Source organism: Salmo salar, chromosome ssa14 (assembly GCF_905237065.1).
Source record: "Salmo salar chromosome ssa14, Ssal_v3.1, whole genome shotgun sequence".
Lineage (NCBI taxonomy): Eukaryota > Metazoa > Chordata > Actinopteri > Salmoniformes > Salmonidae > Salmo > Salmo salar.
The window spans coordinates 23,793,235-23,813,912 of NC_059455.1; the positions used below are offsets into that span (position 1 = coordinate 23,793,235).

The 20,678-nt window shown below is 44.3% G+C and overlaps 1 protein-coding gene across 7 annotated transcripts in view; it reads right to left on the reverse strand.

The window, feature by feature from the left end:
* LOC106569261 (E3 ubiquitin-protein ligase RNF220) overlaps positions 1 to 19,025 on the reverse strand; it is a 156,138-nt gene extending 137,113 nt beyond the window's left edge. For 4 of the 7 annotated variants that reach the window (XM_045694099.1, XM_045694098.1, XM_014140452.2 and 1 more), the window contains exons 1-2: positions 18,677 to 19,025; positions 8,548 to 9,365 (exon numbers count right to left, since the gene is read on the reverse strand). In XM_045694099.1, the coding sequence (XP_045550055.1) occupies positions 8,548 to 9,193 (646 nt within the window). In that variant the 5' untranslated portion in view covers positions 9,194 to 9,365; positions 18,677 to 19,025. The remainder of the gene's footprint in view (positions 1 to 8,547; positions 9,366 to 18,676) is intronic. The other 3 variants (XM_045694102.1, XM_045694101.1, XM_045694100.1) reach the window with 1 other exon arrangement.
* Between the last annotated feature and the right edge of the window lie 1,653 nt (positions 19,026 to 20,678).

Consider the following 20,678-nt stretch of genomic DNA (forward strand, 5'->3'; position numbering starts at 1 on the left):
GAATACAGAGAGAGGCTGGGTAACTATTACAGAAAGAGGCTGGGTGGGTGACAGCTATTGGATTTCAATATGAGATAGCTGCTCAGTAGAGGACGCACAATTAGAATGCAGGATTTAATCAATAGGCCTGCTGACAGATGGATTACAAAGGTAAATAGATGATACATGCTGATAAATAATTAATTGGGGCTAGTGAGAGGAGGATTGGACGGAGGGTGAGTGACATGAAGGTAGCTAGGGGGAGAATGGCAACACTTTCCTAATGGCCGTCACCTGTCACAATGCACCCCTGCATTGTTGGTCGGTGTGAAGGACCATGCAGATCGGATTGAACATGTGGCAGTATGGAGGTATTTTCTTTATTCATGGTGGTTCCGTGATTAGCAGCTGAAACTGTACAATGTTTCGGCATCTGATGGAGCATGGTGTGAATAACAAGGAAATGCCCACTTGAACGGTTTGAAACATGCCTATTTAGTTTGCTGATAATTCACTGTAATACCCATACATTCAATTGTTACGTTTCTAGTTTTTGTTTCTACTGAAAAACCACTCTAGCGTATTTTCAGTGAAGACTGAATATCACCGAAACAAAAGCTACAGGTGCATTTCATGTGGTTGTGAGGTAATGGTTTGAAAAAGGAGTGTTATTGTGGCACAGCTCCAGTCTGCAACACTGTGAAACATTGTGCAACCGTGTGTTAAAACAGGTAACGATCCCAAACGCAGGCCGCAATCACTTGACAATGAATTATTCCAAAATTAGGGCGTAACATATATGTGTCCTTTTGCCAAGTGGGCTTTTTGGAAACAAGCTTGTCACAGAAGACTGCATCCACAAACTGTGAGAAGATTAGATTACAGAGACGAGAAGAAGGGGCCAGAGCTAGCGAGGACAGAGGGAGGGAGGAGAAAGAGAGGGAAGGAGGGAAGAAAAAGAGGAAAGGAGAGGAACATAGGAAACATGAAGATAAAAGAAAAAGGGGGAATAAAAGCGATAGAAGATTACATGCCAGTTGTCGTGGGGGTCTGTCTAGCCTTGCTCTAGGTGGGGGTCTGTCTAGCCTTGCTCTAGGTGGGGGTCTGTCTAGCCTTGCTCTAGGTGGGGGTCTGTCTAGCCTTGCTCTAGGTGGGGGTCTGTCTAGCCTTGCTCTAGGTGGGGGTCTGTCTAGCCTTGCTCTAGGTGGGGGTCTGTCTAGCCTTGCTCTAGGTGGTTGTCTGTCTAGCCTTGCTCTAGGTGGGGGTCTGTCATGCCTTGCTCTAGGTGGGGGTCTGTCTAGCCTTGCTCTAGGTGGGGGTCTGTCATGCCTTGCTCTAGGTGGGGGTCTGTCTAGCCTTGCTCTAGGTGGGGGTCTGTCATGCCTTGCTCTAGGTGGGGGTCTGTCTAGCCTTGCTCTAGGTGGGGGTCTGTCTAGCCTTGCTCTAGGTGGGGGTCTGTCTAGCCTTGCTCTAGGTGGGGGTCTGTCTAGCCTTGCTCTAGGTGGGGGTCTGTCTAGCCTTGCTCTAGGTGGGGGTCTGTCTAGCCTTGCTCTAGGTGGGGGTCTGTCTAGCCTTGCTCTAGGTGGGGGTCTGTCTAGCCTTGCTCTAGGTGGGGGTCTGTCAAGCCTTGCTCTAGGTGGGGGTCTGTCTAGCCTTGCTCTAGGTGGGGGGTCTGTCTAGCCTTGCTCTAGGTGGGGGTCTGTCTAGCCTTGCTCTAGGTGGTTGTCTGTCTAGCCTTGCTCTAGGTGGGGGTCTGTCATGCCTTGCTCTAGGTGGGGGTCTGTCTAGCCTTGCTCTAGGTGGGGGTCTGTCATGCCTTGCTCTAGGTGGGGGTCTGTCTAGCCTTGCTCTAGGTGGGGGTTTGTCATGCCTTGCTCTAGGTGGGGGTCTGTCTAGCCTTGCTCTAGGTGGGGGTCTGTCTAGCCTTGCTCTAGGTGGGGGTCTGTCTAGCCTTGCTCTAGGTGGGGGTCTGTCTAGCCTTGCTCTAGGTGGGGGTCTGTCTAGCCTTGCTCTAGGTGGGGGGTCTGTCTAGCCTTGCTTTAGGTGGTGGTCTGTCTAGCCTTGCTCTAGGTGGGGGTCTGTCTAGCCTTGCTCTAGGTGGGGGTCGGTCTAGCCTTGCTCTAGGTGGGGGTCTGTCTAGCCTTGCTCTAGGTGGGGGTCTGTCTAGCCTTGCTCTAGGTGGGGGTCTGTCTAGCCTTGCTCTAGATGGGGGTCTGTCTAGCCTTGCTCTAGGTGGGGGTCTGTCTAGCCTTGCTCTAGGTGGGGGTCTGTCTAGCCTTGCTCTAGGTGGGGGTCTGTCTAGCCTTTCTCTAGGTGGGGGGTCTGTCTAGCCTTGCTCTAGGTGGGGGTCTGTCTAGCCTTGCTCTAGGTGGGGGTCTGTCTAGCCTTGCTCTAGGTGGGGATCTGTCTAGCCTTGCTCTAGGTGGGGGTCTGTCTTGCCTTGCTCTAGGTGGGGGTCTGTCTAGCCTTGCTCTAGGTGGGGGTCTGTCTAGCCTTGCTCTAGGTGGGGGTCTGTCTTGCCTTGCTCTAGGTGGGGGTCTGTCTAGCCTTGCTCTAGGTGGGGGTCTGTCTAGCCTTGCTCTAGGTGGGGGACCTGTTAGCAGGAGCGCGGCTTCAGCCCCTGGCTCTTTAAGGGTGTTCTGGTGGGGACAGACCTTTCAATACGTCTGCATTAGCATGGGCAGGCCGAGGGCCGTGGAATACGGGCTCTCCGGAGAAATAAACCCAACAGCTCTGTACACTATGAGTCAGTCAGTGACAACTAAAGAATCTGTTCCAAACCTGTTTAATAAAAGGGAGGAGAGGAAAGAGGGGATGGAGGACTGGACCTCCAGGGTGTTCTGCCCTCCTGGTGCCCTGTCTAGCAGCCTGACCCCTGGGGAACGGGGGAACGGAACTGAATGCCAGCTGTGGAGGTTCTACTGGACTCAGCGGGCTGGTTTCACTGGGGTTTTATAGAGGTTGAGTGACATCAGCGCAGGGCTGGAATCCGGACCATGGGAATGTAGCTGACCCGGGGCCTGGGAGATGAAATGGAGGGGGCCAAGTGGAACGGACGGAGACTGGGCCCCCCATACTGCTGCTGCACACACACACACACACACACACACACACACACACACACACACACACACACACACACACACACACACACACACACACACACACACACACACACAGGCACACACAGAAAAAAGAAATAAAGCCCATTGTCAGGGAAAACATACCACCACAATATTACCAGCTATATAAAGATTCCTGTTTTACATTACGACTTCAATCGTCCCTTCTTTTGAGACTTATGTTCTCATATTGTCTGGAGCTGAAACAAGTTCTCTTTCTAGCTCGGCAATATGAGAAAAACAGATAAAAAAGTTCTGGGCTTGTGTTCAATGTGTCCATCCTTTAACTGAGCACTGCAAGGAGCTGTTTACTAGTCCAGAGAACCCAGCTGTTCCTTGGAGGAGGGTGTCGCCGCTCATCTAATTTCCCCCCGTTCATTTCCCTAACAGTGGATCCAGCGGCTCGTTTCAATAATCGAGGCCGCACACCAATCTGTGTCCAATTCAAGTGGCCGATCCAACAAAGCCCAGGCAGGAAGCGCTAATCCTCGATCTGCATTGCGCTGCGACAATGGCACAGCCCACTGCTCTTCTCTTTAACACAGCGTTGTGGTGGGTAGACACCTGCTGTCTACTGCCAACAACCACCCAACGAGAGAGACAGAAAGAGACTAAACAAAGAAATGGAGGCCAGAGGGCCACAGCACCCAGGAGCTGGGCGGGAGAGGAGGTGGTGGGGGGGGGGGAGACTGACAGGGAGGCAACATGAGAGGACAAGCCTTTTAACATCTGGGTAACACAGACGAGCACCCGGGCTGCAGCCTAATTATTAGAACACTCTTACTTAACTTAACCTCGCCACTAGACCGTGACAGGGAGAGGAGAGCGAGGGAGGGAGAGGGGATGAGATCAGGGCAAGAGGAGGGGGGAGCAGGGAGCAGATTTTTGTGGGGATGACAATGTCTCCTTGGTTATTTAAGTCTTCACCTGCCAGAATGAAATGAATAGGGGTTGTTGTAACTAAACAAAAAATTCAAGAGCCTCGTAAGATTACAGGAATTCAAATATAAAGGGAATTCTATTCATCTAAGGCATTTTCTATTCTTATCACCATCATCAGTATCATCCTTACTCTTTGAGGATCCTCTCGGTGATTGTCTCCATTTCCTGCAACTGTTTCCCAAAGTTTGTGATATTTCCCTGGGAATAATAACCACACTGATGACATCTGCTCTTTGAAAGAAAAAAAACACCTCCTTATCCGACTGACTGTGTGTTTTAACAGCTGTCAGCGCACGTTGCTCTTTTGAACATTGGATGTGAAGAACGGTGGAATAACTGCAAGTTGGGTGACAGATCTACAAGGCAGGAATGACAAACATGAAAATCTGCATCAATCATAGTGACGAGGACGGAGAGGGAAAGGTACGGGCCAGTAAATCATTAAAGTCCCCAGCTGAACAGTCTGCCTGGCAACTGGTGTCACAGAACCAGCTATGGAGATGGAACTACATCCTGTACTGCATTCATTTTTATATCACAACAACCTAGCTGATAATATTCAGAATACAAGGTGGTCTTGAATACAATGTGGGAGGAACTGAATCCTGATTCTGAATCCTGATTCTGAATCCTGATTCTCCCAGACGGACAGACATTAGATGGGATATCTAGCCTAGTCTGACTGGCCTGTCGTCCGACTGACTAGCTGGTGGGTCGGTCAGTGGCTAACCCCAGTCCTGACTGACTAGCTGGTGGGTCGGTCAGTGGCTAACCCCAGTCCTGACTGACTAGCTGGTGGGTCGGTCAGTGGCTATCCCCAGTCCTGACTGACTAGCTGGTGGGTCGGTCAGTGGCTAACCCCAGTCCTGACTGACTAGCTGGTGGGTCGGTCAGTGGCTAACCCCAGTCCTGACTGACCGGGCTGGTGGGTCGGTCAGTGGCTAACCCCAGTCCTGACTGACTAGCTGGTGGGTCGGTCAGTGGCTAACCCCAGTCCTGACTGACAAGCTGGTGGGTCGGTCAGTGGCTAACCCCAGTCCTGACGGACTAGCTGGTGGGTCGGTCAGTGGCTAACCCCAGTCCTGACTGACAAGCTGGTGGGTCGGTCAGTGGCTAACCCCAGTCCTGACTGACCGGGCTGGAGGGTCGGTCAGTGGCTAACCCCAGTCCTGACTGACCGGGCTGGTGGGGGTTAACTGTGGCCCTGCCAGGCACCCAGTTCCCCGTAAATCAGCGGGGATTTATGGAGACAGGCCTGTATGGCTCACAGCTTGGTCACGTCAGGAAGGAAGCCCGCGTGGCTACACTGTTGTCTTAAGGATTCTTCTCTTTTATTTCAGCTGCTCAGGAAGTCAGCTGGGGTCTGTGTTTCAGCTCTAAACCACACTGATTGCTCATCCTCCTTTTTTATTATTTATTTGATCTCTCCTTTTATCTCACTTTTTCTCTCTCTCTCTCTCGCTCACACACACACAGCCTTTACTTTCCTCTCTCTCCTCTCTCTCTCTCTCTCTCGCTCACACACACACAGTCTTTACTTCTCTCTCTCTCTCTCTCTCTCTCTCTCTCTCTCTCTCTCTCCCCCTACTCCCCAAGTCAGGCTTGTTGGGGATTGTGGAAGTGGGTTAGCTGTTCAGGGTCATGTTCAATGCTCAGCTCTGCCGTGCAATTGTGTGGTGGGGGAAAAACAAACAAACAATCTCCAGCTGTCACACACTCACACAGGGAGATGTAGACTCTCACAAAACACACACATACACACACAGGAACAAACACACACACACACACACACACACACACACACACACACACACACACACACACACACACTATATCCATAAAAATAAATGGCACACACACAAAACACACAGAGATACACAAATATAAAATCACTCTCACAAACAAACAAGTGTTCTTCTGTCTTCACTGAGCTTCTGCATGTGACTGTTTCAGTGTAAATATTCATGTGAATTTTAAACAGGCAAATGACTCCTGATGCCTGTAAATAATACAGTATAGAAGGAAAAACCTTTTTATTCCTGATTTCAGAGGATAAATATGTAGTATGAATACACTGACTGGTAATAGCTTATAATGTGACATGCGTATATTATGCATATATATATTATGCCATGATGGGACCTTTATGTGGAGGTTTAATGGTTGACAGCATAGCGTATTAAAAACGTGCCAGTGACTGTACTGGGAAGATTTGGTGGGCTTAACACTGAGGGGACACTGCTCCAGGAGTGACAGCAAGCAGCTAGCTATCCAGTCAAGGGGAACCCAATTTAAGTCTCTTATATAAAAGTGCTGGAAATTCAATTGCATTAGAGCCCTTGGTGGGCCCAGGTTTAATCGAATTAGACAAGACTCCAAAACAGAAAACAGATACCAGCTCTCAAACTAATTTCCCCCCTCCCAGTCCTCACCATACCCTACACCCATGCCGCCTTACTCCTCAGTGGGGATGCCAAACCCCCGGTCCCCTAGTCCACTGGTCCCCTTCCACCATAATCTCCTCTATATCAGTGAGGATGAACCAGGCCATATCGTAATCAAATGACACCAATATCAGCTTAAGGCACAGTATCAGCAGATCTGGATGGTATTGGTAACGTTCATAAGCCTTTCTCCGGGAGAATTCATGTAGCTGCATTTTGCAATTTCCCAATGCCTCAAAATGAAGGACATATAATTCCAACTATTTCACTTGTTCCATCTACACTACACGTTACAAAGTAGAAATCGAAATGCATCTCTCTGGTTCTACAGCTGGGCTGACGTTTACAGTTCCTCAAAACCACCAAAGTGGCTTTAAAACAGGACTCATATGAGAAGTAATCCTTTATGAGAAGTGCTATTTCTTTCAGTTCTCTCCCTCTTTCTCTCTATCCTTCCCTACTTCTCTCTCTTTCTCTCTCTCCATTCTTCCCTACTTCTCTCTCCCTCTCTTTCTTCTGTCTGGGTGTGTCATTCACAGCCTTCCCTGCTCCTCTAGTGTTTTTTATCGGATCAGTCTCAGCTCGACGCCCTTGTCTCTCATGTGTTTGATCAAGGGTGGTTCGATCTCCCGCGCTCTAGCACTCCCAAGGAGAGGGAGAGGAAATGGGGGAGAAAAAGAGAGAAAGAGGGACTGAGACAGAGAGAGAAAGATGGACTGAGACCGAGAGAGAAAGATGGACTGAGACAGAGACAGAAATATGGCCAAAAAAGCACAGGGAATTACCCACCATCATAATGAGGCCTCTGTCCCCTGCTCATCCAGAGAGACCCCCACTCTCTCTCTATCTCACCCTCTGTCTCTCTGTCTCTCTCCCTCCCACCAATCTGTCACAAGATCAGATGGATTGTGTTGACATGTGTAGGAGTTGTTAGTGCTTGTGCAGAGAGAGAGGAGGGTAGGGGGAGACATGGGTAGTGGGTACTCCGATTGAACGCCCCTTCTGTTAGAGACATGTCTCCTGCCAAAGTTTGGAAAGCTGGGTAATCCCCTGTTAATTTGCCACACTGGCTGGGTGAGTGCAGTGGTATGATGAATGCTGATGACAGGACTGTGCCCCATCTTGTAGCGAGTCACTTCCCAAGTAATCAGATTCAAACAGAGAGCCAAATGGCCTCCGCTCATTGACCAATGCTAATATCCCAGAGCTTGTAGGAGTCGGAGTGACAGGGACAGGGAGGGACAGGGGAAAAGGCAGAAAGAAGGAACCAGAAAATCAGTGTACTGTGCTGTGGTGGTGACAGAGAACATTATCAGTAGGAAGTGTGTGTGTGTGTGTGTGTGTGTGTGTGTGTGTGTGTGTGTGTGTGTGTGTGTGTGTGTGTGTGTGTGTGTGTGTGTGTGTGTGTGTGTGTGTGTGTGTGTGTGTGTGTGTGTGTGTGTGTGTGTGTGTGAGAGAGAGAGAGAGCGCGTGCTCGCACATGAGCGTGTGTGTATGCGTTCACCACAGACCACAGTGAGAGGAGAGGACAGAGTCTGTGTGTGTGAGTAGAAGGCCTATTGAAATGTCTTTGGTTTTCACAGGCTGCTGTATTCGGAGTTAAGGTTCACAGGGTGAATTACGGCCAGTTATATTACTGGACTCTCACTCAGCAGCATACTTATTCTTCTGAGCACGCCCTGGTCAGGAAAGGTTATGCCATCATTTGAATTTCCCAAATTCTTTCACTTGCACTTACCCAAGAGAAACCTCCATCTCATTTATGAATTAGACCTGTGGAGTTCCTTGTAATGTGCTCTGTGAAACACTATCTGAACATTCTCTGGTAGTTGAATACACTTCTCAGATGGAATGGGTGCTGCAGTCTCTACTAAACCACAATATATAGTATGTGCTGTTTTTAGATAAATGTTTTCTTGTAAATTAATATCAAAATCATATTGTTTGTGAGGCATGATTTGATAATAAAGATAACAAATCATTACACACGTTTTATGTTTCTTTACTTTACAGACTAATCAGACCTTTGTGAAACATTAGATAACGGTAAATGTACTCACAGCGTTCGATGCGGTCTTCTGGGCTTGATGACGTCTCACGGTCGGACAATAAGCCTGACACTGCAAAAATCTTTTTCCCAGCGTCCTCAACTGCTTTGAGGGCGCTTGGGGACCTGGAGGGGATCTGTGCCCCAAAGTCATACTCTTTACCCTCAGCGTCCGTGTAGCGCAGATGGGGAGAGGCGTCTGCATCCAGGCAGCCTTTGAGGCGCTTAGCTGGGGTGAAGGCTGACTGATAGCCCCCTGCCCCGTCACGGTCCTCTGGGGGGGAGGCGAAGGGTCGGAAGGCCCCCACCCCACTGTGGTTCAGCATGCTGATGGGGGAGCAGTCCAGATTTGGAGGGGCAAACTGGTGATGCAGATGCAGCAGGGAGGAGGGGAAGTCCCGGTTGGGGAAGCCCCCGGGAACGGCTCCCTGACGGTGGTACATGGAGGCGAAGGTGTAAGAGCCGTTGTTGAACGGCAGGTGCATGTCCTTTTCCCCCATGGAGACGGGCACGCCGAAGGGGCGGGGCTGCTGGCAGGGGATGGAGGCGTCGCGGCTGGCCTCGGCGGTGGAAGCCAGCACCATGAGGGCCGGGGATGCCAGAGGGTTGGGCAGGTAGGAGGACGACTCCATCTTGAATGCAGCCCGGTGCAGGTCCATCCTGGTACCTGGGGAAGGGGGTTCCTGGGCCCAGAGGAGGGGCTGAGAGAAGAAGGAGTGGGGCGGGGTGTCCGGGGTGCGGGAGGAGGCTCTGGACACGCAGGTCAGGGGAAGGTGGGTCCTCACGGAAGGGTCCAGTCTCACTGTGGGGTCATCCTCCTCAGGTCACCTTCTGTAACAGGACACACAAGAAGTGTCATTTTCATTCAGCACCAGCCATCAAACTATTTCAAACAACATGTCAGAACCTCTTTGAAGAAGAGTCACAAACTTTTCCTCAGAGAGAGATCGGGGTTGGATCAAGTCTATCTAAGCGGCTTATTTCTCCATCTCTCCATCTCTCCCTCCCCTGCCTGCAGCTGGACCAGAACCGTCTGTCACAGATAAGGGCAGCGCCCGTCAATCTGATAAGGCCGGGCCTGCTCATGTGAACACTCGTCCCGGGTCCCCAGCCTGCATACTCCAATGGGATTGTGATAGTGATATCATATCAGGCTGCCATCTGCACAGCCAGGAAAATTTGACTGAATGAATAAATTAGCTGCACTTCACCTCTTGACCTCTGGAGCAGTGAAACAGACTGAGACCCTCAGGAGGATTAGATGGTCAGATTGGACAAAGTGTGTGAGGTGATTTAATAATGAAAAGCTGGCAAAAAAAAAAACGTTTCAAAGATTTGAATCCCAAAGGGCAGTTTGAAGGTGGTCATAAGTTAGGGTATAACATCAGCTCAAAAGAAGTGACCTCATCTACAACAACCCAAAACAAAACTGAAGCTACGTTCAGGGTTTTATAAATCTGCATTTCATAAATCCATATTTGCATTCATATTCCATAGATTTTTACATTCATATCACACACAGAAAACATTTAAGTTATGTTGATATGCTATCATAAAGTCACCATTGATTTATCTAAGTCCTCAAATGTTGAACCAATTCATGTGGATAAGGTCAAACCTGCAGCGTCGTCTACATCCCCCTGCTGTAGCTCTTCAAAGCCACACAGAATATCTACCCACATCAGGCTCTCCATGAGAATTAGCTGAGAAATCTTTTATAGATATCAGCTGTCCTGAACACCCATTCAAATTGATTTAAAACCTGATCTGAGCTTTGGCACATTGCACACACATGCAGCCTCCCTCAGAAAAAAAAATCCCTTTACATTTTCACACAGTGCCTATGGGTCCTGGTCAAAAGTAGTGCACTATATGGGGAATAGGGTGCCATTTGGGACTCAGCCTTACAGTGTCAGGGGAATGTCTGTTGAAAATGGGTTATACTACAGCGCTCAGGTCTGGCCAGATGCCCAAGCATCACATTACACTCTGTCTTTCCCCCTAATCTATCCAGGAAAATAGCACCTTGAAAATGTACCAATAACTAAAGCCCCATTCATGCCCCCTTTCATCACAGAGTCTTTCCCTGAGTATCAGATCTCTACCCTGGGATCACCTCTAAAGTATGACTCCATGTAGGTGTTGATAGCCAGGTAATACAGTGATAAGTACCTGAATATTTCCATTTTATTATCATAACCATCAGCTCGCAGAGCCGCGGACTCAGAGTGAAACTGACAATCCAATAAAAGGACACAGGATATCCCCTTATGGAGAGAGCCGGGGAAAAAGCAGATGTAGGCTGAGTGTTGTACCGACGTGCTAATCATTTCTCTCTTCTCCGGCAGACGAGGGAGCCGAGCCGAGAGAAGAACTGAGCTGCTTGGTGCCGGAGCTACAGGAACAAATCTTGTGCTCCCAGGGTACTTGAGTCCGCCCACGGGGCTGGAGGCTGACACACACTGACACACACACTCCTCTGCTCCACACCATGCCGTCGGGACACTGATACCTGATACACGGAGGTCTTGAGACGCCTCTATCTCCTTCCTACACGTTCGTCTTATAATATACTACGTCGTTTTAAATATGTATATGACGAGACTGAGTAATACAAGTTCAGCCAAAGTTGAAAATCAATGTCTGATAACCGAAAGATCACAAATGAGGATTTATTATCCTTATCACTAATGACGAACACAATAATTGTATTAACACTGTAATAACATTGTAATACCATTGTAATAACATTGTAATGACCTATAATACATATATAGTAGATGTCAGAATCTACTGAGAATCGCTCATAAATATAAATATACTGACAGGGTTCATCTGCATTTATAACAGAAATGTCACAAGATATCACTTCCATGTTGTCATGATTTGATTACTTCAGGTAGACTGGTGCAGCTGTCAGTCAAACATTAAACACAACCTATTATTTTAGTTGTAAGTGACAATATTATGATATCTTGAGAAATTGCAATGTCAACAACAATGAAGTATAATATCATTCCTATCAGAAAGGCACTGATGTAAAATAAGCTATAGCCCTCGATAAAGGTACAAAGTTGGGATGTCAAACATAGTTTCCGTCTGGTTGTTTCAGGAGAGAAACGCAGATGAATCCAATTTACATATAAAAATGGACTGTCAACTATGACTGCTGGCCAAGAACAGGAGACCCAAGCGGCTTAGGTTTCCTTAGAGAGCGTCATTCAGACCACAGCTCCTGTACTTTCCCTGTCTGTCAGTATATTTAGAGACTGTTGACAACCGTGAAAGTGCCACTCCTACATTTTATTACAGGACAGGGCAGACGGTGTCATTCAACTACTCTGGGGAGGCAGAGAACACACATATACAGACACAAACACACACACTTGTACACATAGGCACATTATCTATGGGGAGGACATATTTATACAGTTTGCAAGATGATGTTGTGGTAATTTGGTAGATGATTCAAACTTCGATCTCTCTGAACGTATAGGAAGGGACATGGACCCAGAGATAATCATTTACTTTTTAACACTATCTAAATAATATAATGACATTAAAATGCATTACTTCCTTTAATTCAAGACAAATGCACAGGACAAACCCGATTACAATCCATCATTTAATCAATAGCAAAAACATCCCTGTAACACAACAGATCATTTTCAAAATCCACAAGTTGAAAAAAAAAGTTGATTTCTCAAAAATTAAAAATAGTTTATAGATAATATAGGAACCAGACACATTTACATGTGCATATATAATACAGTAATAAATATAATTTTAAAACTGCTCTACCAAACCTGGCAACTCTATGAAACATTAGAGGAAGTGTTCTCTCCTCATCTGCATGTGATTGTAATACACATAGTGAGAAGATGTTGGCACATCTCAGAGCAGCTAATTACACTGTATTTCACACAAATTAGCCAAACGTGCTTTTATAGGCACCGTAAAACCACTCAGGCTAAAGGGGACAAAACCTCTAGACATTTTGGAAGATATTTTTTTAATACAGGTGACAGTTCATGAGACGTCACTTAAAATGGTAAAACATGATCGTCTAGGTAAAAGTCAAATAGATTTCAACCGCCTGACGCGGGGAATTTGGCATCAAATATTTGCCGTTATGACACAAACAGGCAGAGTCAACTGGCTGTGTGGTGGAAGGGTTGGCAGGGTGTGTTTGCGTCGCGCTGGACATCTCACTCAGTATTCTAGACAGATAGTTGTGGTTGATGTCCGGAGGACAGTCAATACTATTCAAACATAGTCATTCATGTCTGCCCCTGTGATCTCTGTACACAACGTAGCTCAAATGTTCCTTCTGAATCAAAATCAGGTGTACTCGCCAATATCAAATCTATACGGGGAGTTATTCAATACAATGTCGCTGCAGCAGTTGCTGTTGTACAAAATATGCTACAGTGCTGAGAAATAATGACACTTTGGCATATTCAGCTACAAAATCAATAAGGATTGGACAAGCTGTGCCACACTGCTCGTATGGCAGTTCACTAACAACTAATACATTTTACTGGAGTGTACGACACAGCGTGGTGAATACTAATGAAATATCTAGCAATCAGTCTTTAAAAATATTAAGAAATCCTAGCACTCTCTTTCTTTTTGTTTATATTTGAACCATTGGTTCGGTGTGTGACACACCCAAAGTGACATTCAGCTCTAACTGCCAAAAGGAGAATGGGATTTATTTTCCAAATAAGCCGTTGTGAGCTAAAAGGAAAGTGAAACACATTGATTCATGGCAGACAAAATATTTTTGGGGTTTCCTGACCTGCAGAGGCTATTCATTTCAGGGATGATGGACTGCTTGCCTCACACAACCCACCTGAGCCAACTAATTCCTCGCTAAACCCAGATTATTTGCAAGGTGTCGTGTCTAGCTCCCAAAGCGCCAAAGCCAGCCGTGGAATACAAAGAGAACCCTCTTTCTCTCTCTGTCTCTCACCACTGACCATCTCACTCACTGAAGCAGTACAACCTATTTGTAAATAGAGAGAGAGAGAGCGAGAGAGAGAGAGAGCGAGAGAGAGGGGAGAGGAGAGGAGTGAGAGTTGTGTCGCTTTTCTCCTCTATGAGCCTCCACCCTCCCAGCTCCCTGCATTGGGCTTGGGCTGAGCCTGGGGACAGTGAGCCCTGAACTGGGCTGAGGAGTGAGGACACCACTGGCCTAGCTGGCAAGTCACTGGATGTTCAATAACAAGCAGTTAGCAGCACAGTGATAGCATGCCTCAAAGCCTTATGACAACTTGTTGGCCAGCTCAACATTTAAAACACCAGACACTAATTCAACCAACACAGCTGCTATTTACTACAGGAGCAGTGCCATGGGATATTGAAGGGAAGATTTGGTTGCTGTGGATGAAACTGACATTTAGAAGACTTCCAAGCAGTCTTTACACAAAGTAACTACACTTTCATAATCCATGGGTATAGTACACAGTGTGTGTGTGTGTGTGTGTGTGTGTGTGTGTGTGTGTGTGTGTGTGTGTGTGTGTGTGTGTGTGTGTGTGTGTGTGTGTGTGTGTGTGTGTGTGTGTGTGTGTGTGTGTGTGTGTGTGTGTGTGTGTGCATCAATCGGTGCCTTTTTACTCCCAAGCCATGACTGTAGGAAGATAATAAGTAAACAAAGATATCTGTCTACAATCGATTGAAGCAAATGCACTGATAATGCCTTCTGGGAAGAAAATGTACTTATTTCCAAGCTCTTAAATTTTGGTCCAGATAATTGACAAATGGGGAAATCTGAGAAAGAAAATATCTGATAATGATATTGAACAAAACTCATCCAATTAGTCAGGCTAACCCTGAACGGTCTCCTGTTCTCAATGCCTCTCATGGAGAAGAGATAATACTGCTGTGTACAATTCAGTCAAACTGTTACAAAAGGCTTTTGGAAATATCTGGCAATATGCTACTGAATGGAAACAAGCAACACTCATCAAAACGGAACATTATTCAATATCATTTGCAGTTATTTTTCAATAAAATGCATTACTTTCAAATATCATAATAGTCATTTCTTACTCATGTGTACATTGTAAAAAGCAATACAAGTAAACATTATTGCAGATATAGGCCTAACCCGTTCCAGTGCTACATAGCCTAGACTCTTCATCTCCCTGTCTTCATCTCCCTCAGATTTGTACCCTCTATTCAAAAAGCACTGATGACAGTAAAAAATCTGAAAAGTGAATATAATATGGACATTAAGTCGCCTACAAACATAAACAGCATATAATTTCCTCAAGACTGACCAAAATAGACTCCAAATCACAAGAAAAAAAAATGTGTGAAAAAATTAAGGTTACTCAAAACGTGCTGCCGATATTTCTATGAAACGATGACTGAAAACAATATCATACAAACAGGAAATAATGAAACGGATGTATTGTATGATTATTCAGATCGAATATTGCAATACGAAACGAATTAGCCAATAGCCACAACAATTTTCTCAGCATTTTCCAGCCCCAGAGCACAACAAAGAAAACCAGACAACCTTATTTGAAACAACATTTCAAATATTTGCTCTGGCTAAAAAATGCATTTTCAAACGCAACCAGTTCTAAATGACAGGTGAAGTGGTCAGAATAACGCAATTTGGGTGAAAATAAAACATTTTCGTTTGATTAAATATTCCACACAACGCACTGACTAACCTACAATTATTCCAACTGAAGAATAAATATTTCTTTAAACAAATGTAAAATGCACACGGTGAAACCGTGGGTGCATGTGCGATATATTTCTCCTAAACCCTATGTTCAAACACTTGTTATTTACCGACAGAGGTTAATTTTAATTACCATACCATGCCGCCATCTGCATGACAAATTACCTTTCAGTCAAGTGTTTGTTAGCAAATCAAAATATAAACATGATAGGGACTGGTTGGAGGGGATGGGGTGGGCGGACCCTTCCGCGTTTAATAAAGAACGAATAAGTAGCCTCGATATTGAAAGAACTAATAGGCCAAGCGTCATCAAGACGATGCGATAGAGTAATCCATAGTTAATTTACTATCTATGTCATCTGGGTTCGTGTAAATCTGAATAAAACGGATGATCAGTAGCCTAGTAAGTAAATATATTGTTATTATGCATATCATGACGTTAATAATTCCCTATTGATCAAATATGAAATATAGCCTACTTTTAGCAGCAACATCTTAGATTCTGTCTCTCCTTTCCCTCCCATTAGTTCAGCTTTCGAACCACACACAGTGAAGAAGACGCTCTCTCCCAATTGAGAACGGATAATGTTTCATTCCGCCTGCTTGCTCTCCTCTCCAGTTTTTTAATTCCACAACGCTCAAATCCAGATTAAAATAACTCTAGATATTGATTCGGGCACTGGAATCGACATACATTTTAGTTCAGTTCTCACTTTGCAAGAGGATCAATGGGAAGCAATAACAGCTGACATCGCTGCTGGGAGGGATAGAAAACAAGGACTGGGGATACAAATCGAAACCTGACAAATAAATCATCTTTTACTTTTCTTCCGAACTAGACTTTCTTTTTGCCTGACTCTTCCCACGCAAAACAAATACGGAGTAGCCAATCGTTTGAATACGCTAAGGGAGATTTTATACCACATGTTCTACATGTAGGAGATTAATTCCCATAACATTGCCCATTAGCAGTAGGCCTAATTAGCCAAAAAATAAGGATAAAATATATTTTTCTAAATGGAAATGTCCTTCTCCACAAATTGTTGCGCTGTGAAAAGATCAGTCGGATATTCCACCTGCTCAACGCACTTAGAACACCCAAAATATCCGTATTTGTCTGCACATAATTTAATATTTAAAATGTCATCATATAACTGGCATAACATGTTAATTATGATGTATTAATTAGCCTAGCATAGGCCTAGAAGACCATACGCCAAAACGTAACTTTTTTAACTTGTTGAAAACCTACCATGATTAGAGAAATAATCAGACGCAGAAATAATCCGAGAAATATGAGACGCATGTGAGAGAGCACTTTAGGCCTATAGGCTACAAGTAACTTCCTCTTTTATGTATAATTCAAGTGAACATTGGGTAATAAAAAAAGGAAGTCTGAGACAATGCTGATAAATCACCTGAAGCGACGAAAGCGTGTTTTACTGTTATATTTTTATATATTTTTATCTAGCCTAGGCCTAAATTAGGCAATAATAATTTGACAATTTCTGAATAATAGATTTCTTTTTTTTCACGTAATGTTTGTGAAATAAGACGTTAAAGTTTTTTTCTTTTTTAAACAATAGGCTATAGTGAATTAGCGTACACACATATCAATTAGGCCAATATAATTTCATTAAAAAATATGGAAACTTTTGTCTGCGTCGACTGGTGGATATACTTGTACGACTCTAATCTTTCCAGTTGGCAAAAAAATTGGTTAATTGCAGCCTTCCGTTATAACAGCTATAAAAAAAATTATATGGCATGTAAACAGGCAATTTATTACATTTTGAAAGCAAACATTTAAGATGTTCATCACGGATGAAAAATAGCATACTGTTAAAAGACACAAGGCAAGTTGCTAACAAAGTCTTTGTTCACTCGTGCATCACATTTTAAAAGTTAAACAATTATTCTATCTATTGAGTAAAAAACGAATAGGCCTATCTAAAACTTTAGACTATAACATCATTGCACAATTATAAAATGTTTTATTAAATTAAATTAGTGAGTGAGATTTTACAAACACTGCTCATGAATGTTATAGGTTGTTTTCATTTTTTTCATCAACTGTGAATTAACCTCGACTCTTTATACTTTGGAGCAACTAGTTTACAATCGTCGGTTGGCGGAAACCTTCCAGCTTGTAGCAAGTCATTTGGGGCAGGATGTAAATTGTAGTGGTCCGTAGTAAACAGGTGTTTCCCTCTCCTTTCTATCGGCTCACTCTCAGACCACATCTTGACTAGTTTTCGATTTTTCTTTCCGAGGATAAAAGTTAACGTAATTGATGGTTGTTACGCAACCTTAGTCAACAAGTAGGTTATTTGCTCTGCCTGTCTTTAAATATAGGCTGTCTTTAAATATAGGCTATTCAAGTACGCTCACACACACATACACACAGAGAGAGCAAACATTAGGCTACCAAGTCCAGAGAAAAGGCTAAATGTACACTATGTATCACTTACACTTTTCCAAATAGCTTAGTTTCTTGTGTATGGGTGCTGTGCAGAAAATGTTATGACCACTGTTCAGTCATTAACTTAAAATACATCTTTGTTAGGTTTAAAAAGCATTAACGGCTACGAGATATAATCGGTGTATTTAAAATAGTCACAGTCAAGTATGGTTACAAGCACCTTATTACACGGTAGCCTAATTGAGGTTTTACACAAAGACACCAAAACGTTCACTTTTAATCTGTGACGAGTGACGTTTCTCCACGGTATTCTTTGGATGACTAAAAGTAGTTCACGCGCATTAGATGGAACAATGTTGTAACTTCTTGGCCATGTCCCCCACTGTAAGCCATTATCCAGGTAGTGGGCGCAACTACTCAGAACTACTTATAGGCCTAGCTCGATTTAAAGTAAAACTTCTGGTGTTATAGGTCGGCTATATGTCAGGTGATCCTTCCACATGTGATGGATAGCCTATGCCTTTTCCGACCAAACTTGAACAGAGCGCTACAGGAGCGCATAAAAACAACGTTCAAAACATGAGGTAAAAGCTCAAACTCAAAAAGCTCAAAGAGGTAAAGTTGAATAGCTACCCTGAAACTTGTGGAAACACTGCTAATGTTTCAAACCAAGCTTACCCAGAACGGGTTCAGAAGTTAGAATGCATATTTTTTGAAACAGTGCGCTGCCTAATGCATGCGTCACATGGGTTGACGATAAAATGCCAAACGCAAGTCTAAGAAAAACACTTACAATTCTGAACACTGATTGTGAACAACATTCACATTTCAAGAGGCATGGGTGACGACCACACAATCAGTAGCCCGCTAAGACATTTGATACTTGAGTTCACGCTTGAATAGTTGGATAGCCTACAGCTTGATTCGTTGTGCGTTAAAGTTGGACGACAACATAATCCCAATAGGTAGTAGAGCACAACACAATGCAATCACTGTCAAAACATTCGGAGTACTTACGTTGTTATAAACAATCCCTTTGAAGGTCCTAGATATTCGTTTATCCTCACAACCGAAACTTTTCAATGGCAGGCTGGCGAAAGCACCGGCGATAACGGAGTCGCATGGGAAGGAAAGTAGTAACACCTCGCTGCAATGTTGCGGTGTGGAGAGCCAGGCTGTCCCCAGCTCTTGTGATCAGAGTGGTGTGAGTTGCATGTACCGCTGAGAGAAAGGGAATCTGCGTGGAGTCGAAGAATAACGAATAAATGGCAGAGATTGGATCTAAAAGGTAGATGAGCCGCTCGCAAACAGTGTTTTAGGTGCAGTGCTGCCGCTCAGCGCTTGGTTTGCTCAATGACTGACTTTCTCTCCCTTTCCACTTTCCTCCCTTCGCAGTTCCCCAGCCCCCCTCTCTCCATCCATCCATCTTCCCCAGGGTGGGTTTCAGTGCGCTTTGTGAACAGTGAATGCATTTTCTTCTATCTTCGCCCTAGAAATGAAGTCCACTTCTAAACAAAAGGTACATCCTAACTGGAGACTATTTCCAGTCAAAGACAAAGACATGCGTGCGCCCGCGTTACAGTAGGCCAGTAAAATGACAAAGTTCCATACGTGTGAACCTCTCAAAACAAGCTGCTTATGCAAAGTAATTAGGCTACCATTTAGCATAACTTTATATAAACATATATATATATATATATGTATATTATTTTTGTTTGTTTGTTGTTGCAAGCCGTACAATTCTTAGAGACCATAATAACATTTCTAAGGATGTCACAGTGCTACGTTGCTTATACAGATTGTTTAAATCATTGTCTATTGTGGGTCGGTGTCAACAACGGTATTGCATGCCCGTTCCGGTAAATGGTCTGTTCAGATATTATCCACCTACTGGAAAGATATTGAATTGCATGTATTGTCCATCAAATAGCAGAGCAGTGTGTCTGAAACTAGTATCACATACATAACATAACACCTATGCATTGTTATTAAACTATGCTGTAAAGTAGATGGACAATATCATATTTAAAGTGTATTTCAACGGTAAATGTAACTCTTATTTTGATGAATTACTTTGTCTCTGAGTGTAGTGTTATGTGAAGACTAGTCCACAGCCATGCTGCCAAGGTTATCTGTGACCCTAAAATCCCAAAGTGGCAATGTGGGAGGGGGATTCAGTAGCCTTGCATATGGGCTGCATGCATGCACATTATCACGTAGTTGTGTTGCTAATGACCTCTATTTGAGTGTGACTAGAGGGAACGAGGAAGAGGCCTACCTGTTTCCCAGGTCTCTCTCAATCCAAAATCAAATGGCACAGCTCAACCTCTAATGTTTCTAAATGGACTGGTGTGTATGGACTTAAAATGCCTTTGATATAACCTCTTTCACAGGACTTGAGCACCAAATTTCCTAACACTCCAAAACATATGTACTCTTTTCTTATGTGGTGCTGAGGTGTTGGGATTAGAGGTACAGCAGTAGTACAGTAATATATACCATTCGTTACGGGATGAGGGTTGGGGTCAAACTGAAGGTGATGTTGACTTTTTAAACTCGAACTGAATAGAATAAAACAGAATAGAATTTTATTGTCCATCCAGGATGGAAATGTTCCTTCCGCATCAACATACAAAAAGGATCACACCCCCATTGAAACCAGTTAGTCCAGCACACTGCATACACAAACACACAGAGAACATCGACACATTCACTCAACTGCACTGTTAAAATAGATAAACAGGTAAATAACCCACTGGGCACAGTCATCATTTCCACTTCTAGTTTTGATTTACATTTCTTTGAGTTGTCAACTAACATGAAATCAAGAAAAATGGTCGCCATGTCATTGGATTTAGGTTCATTTGGGTGAAAAAAAGACTCAATTCCTTTACATTGATGACTTTTTACAAATCTCATCTTTTTTCCAGGTTAAACCAACATCATCAATTTTAATTGTTTTGTTGAAATGAGGTTTAAACAACTTTAATTCAACCAGTTTTTGCCCAGTGGAAATAAA